Source organism: Cotesia typhae, unplaced genomic scaffold, assembly GCF_013202065.1.
Source record: "Cotesia typhae breed Kobodo isofemale line unplaced genomic scaffold, CoteBio_Ctyphae contig_22, whole genome shotgun sequence".
NCBI lineage: Eukaryota > Metazoa > Arthropoda > Insecta > Hymenoptera > Braconidae > Cotesia > Cotesia typhae.
The window spans coordinates 4,428,361-4,441,721 of NW_027423728.1; the positions used below are offsets into that span (position 1 = coordinate 4,428,361).

Consider the following 13,361-nt stretch of genomic DNA (forward strand, 5'->3'; position numbering starts at 1 on the left):
TTATGCAATTATTTTTTGATTTAATATCCTTATATTTTTTTTTTTTCAGGTACAAATCCCTCCCCCCTTTTTTTTTTATATAAAATCACCAGATGATAATAATAACTTTGGAAGAAATTAGTATACATATCAATTAAAATTAATATTATTTTATAATAATTGAATAAATAATAATATGATTGAGATTTTGAAAACAAAATAATGTCACAAGGTTACAATAATAACAGATAATAATATATATTAATTATATTGAAGTATATACATAATCTAAAAAATTCTAAAAACTATTCGACGAGGAATACAATAATTAATGATTTAATCTTTGCAAAACAGTCTTACATAATTATATATTTTTTTATAATTATTAACGCAAAAATATTAACATTATTTATAATTTTATTTGAGCTGTTGTATAGAGTATTTTGAGATATTGCCGTTTTATTATAATAAAAAAGAAAATTATTATAAGACTAGAAAACTCTATTGACGAGAAAAAAAAAATTGTACGTAAAAATATACAACGGTCCAAATTATTTAAACAAAAAAAATAATAGATCATGTAGCAGTTAATTATAACATAAAATATATAACACTATCATATCTTGTTTATAGCCATAATTAGAATAATATAATTATATTATTAATTTCACTATCAAATTAATAACGATAATAGATATTTTTTTATACGATGTATGTTAATCATAGATAATAAATTGATGTATATATATATAGGTATCTTTAAATAGTAAACGACTTATATATATATATATATATATATATATATATATATATATATATATATATATATATATATATATATATATATATATATATATATACTTGTGATGTAATATTTGGTACGAATTATTGATTTTGTTTTTATTTATTTCAAGACTTCATCTCTAGTGTAAGAGAATTGACAAATAATTTTCTTCTAATATTATCTTATATTTTTGCGTTTTGTAAGCAATATTTGCTAAGAATTTTTTTTATCTCAATTTTTTTTTTTTTTATTAAAATCAAATAGAAGGTTTAAACTTTATATCTTGATATAATTATAGACGAATGAATAACAGACGTCTATTGATATAAATAGCGACATTTCATCTCTTAAAAAAGCTACCGATAAAAAGATGAAAGACTAAGAATCAATTTTAATTAATTTCTTCTTATTGTGTTTAAAAATAAATTCCTATTACGGTGGTCGATTATTTTTAAACTTTATGATTTTAAAAGTTTAACATTTATATTTTATAACTTATATATTTATCATAAGTTACATTTTAATTTTTGAATAAGTTGCCGAAATTTAAATAGTAAAATGCTTTTTGTATGAGGGCTCAAAATTACGCGGGAAAAAAAAATAACTCTTGTTTGACCCACTTTGCCCTTTCTTTTTTCTTCATACAAATTAATTATCAATTAAACAAATTTAAAAAAAAATTTGCAAAGTAATTGTCTAATTTATAATTTATATAAAATTTAATTATTTTAAGCCCTCATATATTTAAAATTAAAAATTTTGACGCATCTTTTATATACTCGCAAGCGAAATAAATAAAAAAAAGTTTACTTAACGTCAAAAATAAGCGCAGACTTTAAATAAATTTCTCAGTTTGAAAAGATTTCAACGAGTTACGTAATGTATCCGGGCATTGTAAAAAGTATGTATATTTATAAATATAAATTTAAAAATGTCGCGTTAATTTAAAAATTAAAATGAAAATAATTACATTTCGGTTTTATCATTTAATTAAAATTATTTTATGTTTTACTTAATAAACTTTAGAATTGTTATTTTAAATACACACACTTTTCGCAGTGTTCCAGTGTATTTCTATTGTCAACTGATAACTTTTTTATTTTTTTACGAATAATTAAAAAAAAAAAATAATTCTTGAATTATCAGTCGTACTTATGGTAAAATCTGAGCAACCAAGAAGTACATAGATAATAAATTAGTATTAATAAAAATTCATTGACCAATCGTTGATATCAGAAGTTTGTGATGATGTAATAGGAATATAATTACTAGCTTGACTGGTTGGTAAACATTGAAAACAATAATTAAGACCAGAGTTGTTATCCCAATACTGTACACCCTTGCACTGAAATCGTACAGCGAGTTCAAGTTTTTCACCAATTTTCAACGGCCGACAGTAAAGTTGAAATGAAAATTTATCACTAAATCCATCGCATGAATTTTGTAAATATAGTGCCTGAAGATCACTGTAGCTTTTCCATGAATCTAAAGAGTACCTTATATGGACGGATTTATGATAGTCTAGATTTCTTACTCGTACTGTACCTTGGATACAAGTTGATACTGGATTCTGGACAATAACATTTTCCAGGCACACTTGTCGCTCTCGTATAATATCTAGAAAATTAATAAGACCTCCAGGTTGTTGAAAAAGCGGTACTAGAACTCCACAAGGTTTTGATCCTATGCTCTGAGTTCTTGGCACAGAGTTCAAAGCATCTAAACTCAGCCTGGAAAAATTCGGCGGACTGCCATCGAACGAAACAGGACTTGAATCTTTCTGGAAAATGTCGTCGTAGATTAGGTCCGAGAAGGCAGAGTGAGGCACTTTTGGAATTTCGTCAAGGAAAGTTCTTACATCAGCAAGATCAAGACCAAGAACATCTGCAAAACGAACTATTTTTTTTCTATAGGGAGTTCCCGGTGGTGTCTTCCCAGTTTTAAGAGATGAACACCGTCTTATTCGTTGTGGTTGCGATTCTTTTTCCTCTTCTTCGTCCTCTTCTTCATCTGAATCCTCGTCTTCTTTATCTTCGTTATTTTCTCTTCTTTCAAAATTATTCATCCCTTTTTTTACATTATTATCATTCGACGGAGATATTTCTTCTATTCGAAGACCGTCTTCAATATTTTCTGAATTTTCACTCTTAAAATTATTTGTTGCAGATAACGTATTATGATCTATCAAAAAATCGACGACAAAAGCACTTGGCAGATCATTGCTACTGGTATCAGTTGAACTATCACCCGTTGAAGCTGCACTTAGGTCATTATAACTAGCTGCTACGTGTGATACTAATAATGGTGACTTAATTTTGTCTTCCTTATGGTTGCTTTTATGAACAAAATCAACTTCATCACTGGAAGTCGCTGATTCGATGTTTAAAGTTGGTAAATGAACTCGCGGAATAATTTCTGAGTCCGAGTGTGACTTTGAAACAGTCTGAGCTGGCAAAGAATTAGATAAGCTGTCATTTTTAAGTGAAACTGTTTCACTTTCATCAAAAGTGCTCCAAAGCGACTCGTGACTTGGTGAAGTTGTGTCTAAAGAACTAGCAGCGTCAAGAGATTCTTCTGAACTATTTTTTACAGCAAGTGAACTATTTAATTTATTAAGCTGCTTAAAATTCCCGTTAACAGACAAACTTGATTCTGACGTATCTTGAGTCTTCTGTAATTTATCAAAATCTTCTCTTCGACGTCCAGACAACTTATGAGAATCTGAGCCAGTTTTATCGTTAAACACACGACAAACATCACTTTCTGATGAATTAATAGGATCGTGAAATGAGTCCGAGCGAGTTTTATCAGTGTCTGAGCATACTGGATCGAAATATATTTCACTGTTGCAGTCGTCTGAAGGAGTACCATTAAGTGGAGATAAAAATCCATATCCTGGCTCTAAATTACAATGTATAAAATTATTTTTTTTTCCTAACTGACCAGAATTAGATGGCAAATTATGATTTCCTTGCAATATATCTGAATGATTTACCAGTAAGCTAGCCAGTTCAACGGCACTTAACTCCTGATCTGGAGAGCTTAGCTCTGTATCATCATTTTCCAAGTCTAGCTCTACATCATAGTAAAGATCTGATTCAGGCGTGTGACGTGGCTGTCGTTGATTTACACCAGGATTTCCCGCTGTTGATGTTTTAGAGTTTTTATTAATGCACGCTCCATCCTCGTTGTATTCTTCTTCTTTGTCATCATCATCATCTTCATCGTAATTAATGTCGGTATCAGTACCGTTAAGCGACGTTAATCGCCGGTGAAGACGCCGGGCAAATGCTTCGGCACGACCACGACAAATAGTCGGAAATAATGAACTTACAAGTCCACAGGATGAACCACCAGCACAATGATTATCTTCAGGAGAGTCTGTGCTACCCATTTCGTGAGCACTCGATGTAAATGAAATGGGAGCCTCGCTCAATGAGGTATCGTGTGTTCTGTTTCGCTAAAAATAAAAATAAATTTATTAATTTTTTATACCGTCAGTGTTTTATAGGATATCAAGTACTGTATGATTAAAATAAATTCGTTCTAGGAAAACAAGTGCTTGAAATATAAAAAATTAGATATTAGTGGTAGAAAAAAAAATTTTTTTTTTTATTTATTTGCTGAAAAAGTTAAAAAAAATAGTAACAAATTGTAAAGTGAACAGGTTTTATTTTGGCTGGCGTCCAGATATGTAAAAAATAATTTGACAAACCTCTGATGTATAACTATGTGAAAGCATCGCTATATAATCACTTGCTCACGCAAACAACTCGTGAAGATTACTAAATATTTATTTATCTCAGACACAAGTCGACTCGTATTATCAACAACAGACCGGTTAGATAAGAAGATTATTGCGCGTTGATCGGCAAATTCAATTTATTTAAAATTATAATTATTTAATATTTATTATTTCTTTACCAGACCGGATGATATTAGTAAATCATATCATTTAAATCGAGGACAATTTAGCCCAATTGATGCTAATCATAAGTCTGATTACCGTTTAGAATATTCATCTTTCGATTTTATTTGATAATAACGACGATTTAATGTGTAACATGTAATATATAGTCGTGGTCAATACAATTTTATTATAGTTAGTAAAATTACAAGAGGCTAACTACCTCTGTGATTATATAACATTATTTATAGTTTAAACAAGCTATAATAGACGGAACTTAGTTCAATGCACGTTTATAATCTCGACACGTACGTTTAACACTTTTGAATTAAAACAGCGTTACAGTATAGCTTCGTAATGTTTTTTTTCTCTGTTGCTTAATTAGCCGTTTTCAATTAAATTCATTTATGATAGAATAAAGCGGGTTCATTTTTTTAAATTGTTTTTAATTTTAAATCTCAAGAACAGATGTAATGTCTGTCTTAAGTAATTTAAAAAAAAATTGAAATGATTTTATTGTTTATCACTAATCGGAGTCATTTATTTTGCATGAAGAAAACTATTTAATAAATAATTAAGTGTTTATAGCTTTGATAACATTTTTCTCTCTACCAAAAGAAGAAATAAATTTTCCCTTTTAGCAAACAGTTGGGTTATTGATCGTGAACTTGAAATACGTACATAAATATATAACTTTTTTATTAAATTCGATGATGTTAAATTCTTATCATTCTATATATAAAATTAAGTGTAAATATTTACTTTACGTGCATTAAGTAGTTCATTATTTTTCTCACTACAATATTGAAATAAAATCGGACTTTTTTTTATTATTTTTAATATAAATTCGAGTATTATAAACAAATATTTTATTTTTGTTTCTGTTCCTTGAAATAACAAAATTTATTAAATTAAAAATAATTAAATCCACCGTGTAAAGTGATGGATGAGGACGAGAATTTGATGTCAAGGTACTCGAGTGATTAACCCGGTACGCCGACTGCAAGGTCTTATAAGCTTAATTTTTCATTTGTACGTATTAAAAGTGAACTTTTCATTTCTTCTTTCAACTATTAATTGAACTTGCTTGTAAAATCTATTTCTTGTTATTCCACAGTACAGATAATAATTATTGTAACAATAAAAATAATAATAATATAAAATTTAGAGCCATAGTTTTGAATTTTGAATCAAATAAAAAAAGCGAAATTTTGATAAATTAAACGATCAATTTAAATGATAAGCCGGTAAAATTCTCACACTTGTCATGTGCGTGGCACATTCACGACTGATTGACTGGGTCGAAACAACTTCTCGCGAACAAACTCAACTGAACGCACTAATATAAATGAATATGTATGTCTTAACTCTCTGAAGGATCCCTCTGCCGCATACGCATCTCATAGCAGCCACTTCTTCTCGGATGAATAATGTAAGTTAATACATATGGATAAATTTATCATAACAAATAAAAAAAAAAGCAAAACATTATTGATTTTGTTCTTTTAGTTCGTTTGCTTCTCTTACATCTCAAGTCTCAAGTGACTTCAAATTTCTATTTAGAAATAGCAGGCTATTGACCCTAATTTGACTACCAAATTTTTATACATATTTAACTTGTAGTCACTATTGGTATCATCTTTTTTTTTTTTCTTTAATTATATCTTTTAAAATTTACAACATTTAAATCGACTGCCCAATTTCAAAGCACAGTCACTGACTATTTTAAGATTTTTAAAAATTTTTCTTATTTAAAAAAAGTTTGCGCGCCAAAATGATAAAAAATTTGATTTATGAATAGAAAATATTTTTAAGAAAAATTACTTGAAATTAAGATCTAAAAATGATAAAAAATGCAACAATACTGAAAAAAATCAGGTATAAAAATTTTTCAATTAGTGTATTTTAAAATTGGGCAATCGAAATCTGCGTACTTTAATAAAAATTTTTAAAAAAGACTTATTTTAATGAATATGAATCAAGCAATCGTTCAAGATGTGTTAATGCACTAAAAATAGTATTTGGCTATTACGAATAAAATCAAAACAAATATTACATTCATCTTTAAGTGTTTGTAAAAAGCACCTAAACTTCATTTTAAAATGTTGTAATTTTTATTTCATGTTTCAATTTTTTTTTTTTTTAATTTAAACTTTTGTACAAAAAGAAGAAAACTCGTGATTAACGCGTAAATTTTCTTAGTTCAATAAAATATTTATAAAAACCAAAATTATCTTGGGAATAAATATTTTTTTGGACATTTTTATTTTTCCAAATATCCTGTTGGCGCATTTTTTTCCCCTTACCATTTTTTTACAAAAGAAAATCAATTATTTTCTTGTAAAAAAAATTAGTAACGTCAAAGTAAGGTAAAGAAAAGTAATTTACAGATAAATTTAATAATTAATTGTACTAAGATTCCATTCAAAAGATAGAAATATACCGATGATTTATTGAATAGTCTTTTTATAACTCCGTTTCACTCAGATGAGTTAGCTTGTAGATGAAATATAATTATATTGTGTCAATGTGTCGTTAACCCAAGGGTTTGGACGTGATAGAGAAATGGTAGAAAAAATAACGATAAAAATGAAAAAAAAAAAAAAAAGAATGGCCATAAACCGCACGACCAAGAAAAATTTAATCCAGAAAAGGGTCGCCTTATGCGTATTTATGGTTAATGCCAATTGTTGACTGAGTGCTCGTGCACTCTCTTACAACAGTATACAGTTACATAAAATATAACAAATAATCTGTAGAGATAGTCGGACGATTCAGCCCCCGCAAACTATAAATTAATATGATATAAAGCGCTCTAAGTCAAACCATACAATTTTTTTATTTTAATTTTGTTATTTTTGATTTTTTTTAATTTATTTAATTAATCAATCTTAAATATTAATGAAAAAACAATTTTATATTGAGTATAAAAATTACCTCACTTAGATTATTTTAAAAGTGACAATTTAATAATTATTTAAATTTATTTAGAACATCCTAAATCGTCAGTTTGTTATTTTCTACGTGGCAATTAATAAAAAAAAAAAAAATGTTATAAGTATTAATCGGATAAAGTTTTTATTGCAACTGTTGTTATTACACTTTCATGTGACTTTAGAGTATAGATATAGAGTACTGAGAGTTGTTTTTGCGTCGACCTTTCGCTAAATACAAAAATAGATTACTTAAGACAAAATGAAGATAAAGACAAAAGAAAAATAGAGTAAAAAGATTGGATGGCTAGGTCAGAGATCTACCACTGTATAAAGCGGATCTGTTGCCATAAAACATACATTTTATGTCCCTTGGGTTATTGTTGCATGGATGCCCACGCGTTAAATTAAATACAGTGGTAAAGTGTGTGCTATTCTGTAGCCACCGACTCTGACGTCTAATTTGAAAAGAGTAAATGCTCGATATGATGGAGATGTGCCAAGAGACAACAACGACGAGAACGTCTGCTGGAAATAGCACTACAATTTTAGTTTGTATAATCACATTGCTCAATTCGTTTATATATTCTATGTTTTTATTTCTTTTTTTTCGACTTAATAATTGATCATATTTTATTTTACTATCAGCGTGTAATTAAATAAAAGAAGAAATTAATTAAAAGTACACAGTAAGAATTTTTGCGTCATTGCGTCAAAAAACTCAGTGTTAAAAATTTTGGTGTTAAATATTTAACACTTTTATGTATACATTTAATATTTATTCTGTTAAATTAACAGAAAAAATTATTAAATATTCAATATAAAAATTTTTAACACAAAATTTTTTACTGTGTAGAGAAAATTATACTTTTAAAAATTTCAAAATTTTTAAAAATAATTTAAGTATGTGTCTAATAAATAAGAAGTTAAAAAACTATTTTTACCTTTAAATATAATAAATTATGACATAAAAATATTTATATTAGCCCTTGAGATCAAAGTCCCTTTAAATGCATGCAAGAATAAAAGAGCTCGATAGACAACCAACCGGTTTTAGATTAATCCTTGTATTGTAGACCATAGAATATAACTAGTAAACATGAAAAACTATATAATTACAGTGTTTTTAAATCTATTTATAATAATATGTCAACTAAATAAAAACGTGGAAAATTCCGTAATGAAGAAAGTTTGCGTTGATATCTCAAAGAAAATGTTTTATATCGAGGGTTATAAGACAGCCGGATAATGCGTGATCATGATAAATATATAGGAATAACTATTCACTCTACTTTGTTATTGTATGTTTGTATATGTATTATAAAACGCAATTGTCACTTTAACTAATATTGAAATTTCTTAAAATTAACAAAAAATTGTACATTAATTGCATGAATATTAAGTTAGCCGACATTTAAAAATTTTTAGAATTTTTTTTATTGAAAAATTATTTAAAAAAAAAAAAAAAAATTTCACATGAAAAAAAATTTTAAAAATTACACATGCAATTTTTTAAAAATATTTTTTTGTTCTAATTTAATTAAAAAAAAAAAATTAAAAACGACGGCTAGCTTTATTATTATATTATTTGCTCAAATATTATGTTTAGTTTTTTATAAAAATTAAAAAATTGTATCTTTTTAAATTTTAACGTTAAAATAATGGCTGAGGCTATTCGGACACTGTAGCATGAATTTTAGCATGGCAAATAATTTATAATATTCCCGCTAGCCTCACGCGGAACTCACTCACAGTGTCCGAATAGACAGTCCGTAAAATAATAATAAAGTAAAAAAATCAAAGTATTTAAGTTATTTTAAAAATATATATTCTCACCGGAAATAATTTACCCTTGACACTGAAAAATTAGGCGACACAAAAATAACATTATTTCACTATTGATAACTTTTAAAAGTACCACTACTTATATAAACAATAATGTATTTAATATTACCTTCCGGTCTTAAAAAAATAAATTTCAACTTCAATGATCTTAAACTCATAACATCAACTTAGGTTCTCCTCCGGGTTACTCTGCATGTCACGACGTTTATACACAAGGGCGTCCAAGGTCAATACGCAACACGCAGGTGCAGATTTGGATTCATTTAATGTAATGTATGACTTTATCTACTCTGTTTGCTTCACGTACTGATGATGTGCGCGACAAAATGAGATGAATAAAATATTAACAGCTGTACTTTTCGAAAGTCAATAAATTATCTTCATTCGTCTCCCAATTTCTTCAGAGTTTCTACAACATAATTTTTATTTATTAATTAATTCTACGAGCTATTTATAATTATTATCATTTTTTTTATATCAATTACTCTCTATTATAATTGTTGGATATTATAATCAGATGCTGTTGATTGAAATAAATAATAAAACGTTAAAAAGTTGCGTTAGTTTACCGCAAAAAGAAATAAACTTCTACGCCACCAATGATATCTTCAGTTGCAAAGCAAAATATTTATTTTATCTTTTATGCGCAGCGCGCGAATATAAAATAACTTTTAAATTACTTTTTTAAATATTTTTTAATTAAATAAAAATATCACTCAAAAAAGTTTTAATTTAAATCAAAATCTAATTTTGAGTAAAATTTTTTAAGCGCTAAAAAATTTTCCAACATTTTTTTTTTAAAGAAATTTTCCATTACAATTAATCTTATTTTATCTCTAAAAAATTACATCAAAAATTTTTTACCCAGACAAGAAAATTTTTGAAAATTTCTTCTCACCACAATTTTTTACAATTAAAATTTTTAAAGTCAACTTTAAAAAGTCTCGGACACTCAAACAAAAAATAAAAATTATTCTAAACATTAGAATTAAAAAAAAATAAACTAAATTATTGATTTAAAATGTTTTCTAGTCACGCAGTACGAAATGAGAATATATCGTCCCTTTAAGAGTTTTCACTCTATAATCATTTAACCGACCTACGGCACAAGCGCATGATATTTCTCTACAGTCATCCTAAGAAGTAACATGCGAATATATAAAATACCAAAAAAAGAGTATTTATTAATTAGAATTCAGTGATGGATCTCAACATTTATATCTATCGGATCACTGTACATCCAAAACGTCGGCTGTAATTAAATATTATAAATATAATACGCCTAACTTTAAAAATGAATATTCGAAGGATTCCTGGATTTATTTATCACCGTAAATATCTTGCCGGTAGTTTTTTTTTCACATTGATTTTTATTATTCATTTACTCTATCACTGGGGTATTATATGTACGAATTTAAAAGCACGGCGACAAGTGTCAGAACTGGTAAGCACTGTTTTTTACAATAAAATAACTGCGTAAATACATCTAACCATCATTTTTCATTCTACGAGTACAATAAACAGAAAGTAAGATGAATAAAAAAAATAAAAGCGCCCGCGCATTACTTCTGTCCCAATGATCGGCGCGTTCTTTAACTTATTATTCATTTAATTTAAATATATTACATACATTTTATTAATATACTTTTTTTTTCTTTTTTAGTGTATTGATTACAAAAATGGTATGGCCTTGGGAGTTTTGTGTGAACCATTATGTTCAAAACAGAGCATTCATTCTTTTACTTGCGAAAATCTTCATTCTGGTAAAGACCTTGTTTTTTCAGCTTACTGGGAAACTACAAGGATTATTTTTAAAGCTTCCAAGTATTTCTATAAAAAATTACTTAATAAAATTTATAATTTGTTATGCCTTGGGAGAAAGGTTCAATTTTTTTCTAAATAATTTACACAAAATTTTAATGTCTCATTAAGTCACATTTAATTGTTTGTTTGATAACTTAAAGTCCCACTTCAACTGGAAAACTAATTATTAACAATTAAATTCTAACTAAATCGTTGTTATTTATTCTGGAGTTAATTTTATAAAACAAAATTAAAGTAAGATATTTTTTTACAATTCTATAATTTATTTATATGAAAATTAAGTTAGTTGACATCTAAAAATTTTTAGAATTTTTTTTTATTGAAAAATTATTTTAAAAAAAATGAAAGAAAAAATTTCACAAGAAGAAAATTTTAAAAATTACACATGCAATATTTTAACAATATTTTTTTTTGTTATAATTTAATAAATGAAAAAAAATTGACACCTTTGAAAATTTTAAACAAGCTTCTTTTAACTTCTTAAAGATAAAATTAAAAGAATTAAAAAAATCTACAGAGGCATAACAAATTATTAAAATATTATCAATAATTAAAAAATGTTAATTGTTTTTTAGAAAACTATCACCATCAGAACAATATGAATCGCTTCATTGGATTGACACTCTGGGAAATAAACATTATCCATCAGAAAAAGAATTTGAAAAAATGATAAGTGATTTAGTATTTACGAGACTTAATATAACGATCGGTAGCCGACAACTAGAAAGATTGGCTCATTTAAGATTAGGTCATTTAGAAACTGATGAAAAGCGCCGTAATTTTGAAATGGAAAATATTTGGTTATTGTTGCAAGAAAATGAATATCTTATTTCAATTCTATATGAAGACAGAGAAATATTTCCCCGATTAATTGGCACATGTGGGACTTTTTATGCTGTGGAGTATGCTAATCCAATTAAAAATCCAACAACTTCTTCAGCTATTTTAGACACGACACATGACTGGTCTAAAAGAGTACAACTTGCTATAATGATTTTGGATCTTTTAGATGAACTAGAAAATAATTTCCCAGAATCTTTTATTCTATGTGACGTAAAGATTTATCACTTTGGACTACCTATTGGCAGTCAACGTCTTAAGTTTTTAGATCTTGACGCTGTTTTTCCTAAAAGTATTGCCAGCCGACTGACTGCTGATGGACAATCGTGTATCAAAAATGAAGATTGCGATTACTTTGACTGCAAATCTGTTTGTTCTGTTAATAAACTCTGCGAGTCTCCTGTGATCAATGACAATTTACAAGTAAAGTTTATATTTATTATAGTCAATATAATTATAAACTGTATTAATAAATAAATAATAATTTCGTGATTTATTTTTAGATTATTTGTGAAAAAGTATTTCTTGAATGGTCTATTATAATACCTGGATTGTTGATCTCTCGGAAAGCATCTGACAATCTAACAAGTTTACTTAAAGAGTGCGCTAATTTAGAACGAGAAATTAGTTTACATAGTTTATCAAGGACAACTGTTTCATCGACTATAAAAACAAAACTTTACGATATTTTGACTGATATGGTTCGCCGTTACACAACTGCTACATAAATTTAAATTTTAAAAAATATATCTTCGGCCTTACTAGTTTTAGAATAGGATTTACTTAATCATAATTATTTATTACTAATTATAAATTAATAGATCAAAAAGTTAGAGCACAAAAAACTAATATAAGAACTAGTTAAATAATTCTATTAATGAGCTTTTGATAAAATTATCACATATACAAATATATATTATATAAATATTAATTCCATTCCATTAGTTAAAATAATCAGAGTTTTCCGTTATATATTTCATTAAAAAATAAATTAGCTAGAATTTTATTAAAATTATCAATAAATAAATAATTAGATGTAATTTATATTGTTATTTGTAACAAGTTCATTATTTTAGTTATAAAAATAAAATTATATTTTTAAAAAAATCAGTTTGTTATGAAAATTAAATTATGAAACTAAAAATAAGCGGACAGCAAAAAATTTTTATTTTTTTTTAATAATTAATTAAGCAATAAAAAAGTACTTTTAAAAAATTGCATGTATAGTTTTTCAAATTTTTTACATATG

At 26.6% G+C, this 13,361-nt stretch overlaps 2 protein-coding genes across 6 annotated transcripts; one reads left to right on the top strand and one right to left on the bottom strand.

Moving 5' to 3' along the window:
* Positions 1–845: 845 nt before the first annotated feature.
* Gbs-76a (Glycogen binding subunit 76A) lies at positions 846–9,699 on the bottom strand. 5 transcript variants are annotated; one of them, XM_074237616.1, is made up of 3 exons: positions 9,558–9,694; positions 9,440–9,461; positions 846–4,223 (listed from the first exon to the last, which is right to left on the bottom strand). In XM_074237616.1, the coding sequence occupies exon 3, from the start codon at positions 4,155–4,157 to the stop codon at positions 1,965–1,967; it is 2,193 nt and encodes a 730-aa protein (XP_074093717.1). In that variant the 5' UTR covers positions 4,158–4,223; positions 9,440–9,461; positions 9,558–9,694; the 3' UTR covers positions 846–1,964. The 5 variants fall into 5 exon arrangements, with proteins under 5 accessions (XP_074093717.1, XP_074093716.1, XP_074093714.1 ...); XM_074237615.1 differs by lacking the exon at positions 9,440–9,461 and having other exon boundaries at positions 9,558–9,699; XM_074237613.1 differs by lacking the exons at positions 9,440–9,461; positions 9,558–9,694 and adding an exon at positions 5,931–6,437.
* A 637-nt stretch (positions 9,700–10,336) lies between these two features.
* On the top strand, positions 10,337–13,106 carry Aln (divergent protein kinase domain 1C). The gene is made up of 4 exons (XM_074237617.1): positions 10,337–10,892; positions 11,112–11,272; positions 11,848–12,535; positions 12,616–13,106. The coding sequence occupies exons 1-4, from the start codon at positions 10,743–10,745 to the stop codon at positions 12,838–12,840; spliced, it is 1,224 nt and encodes a 407-aa protein (XP_074093718.1). The 5' UTR covers positions 10,337–10,742; the 3' UTR covers positions 12,841–13,106.
* Positions 13,107–13,361: the final 255 nt, after the last annotated feature.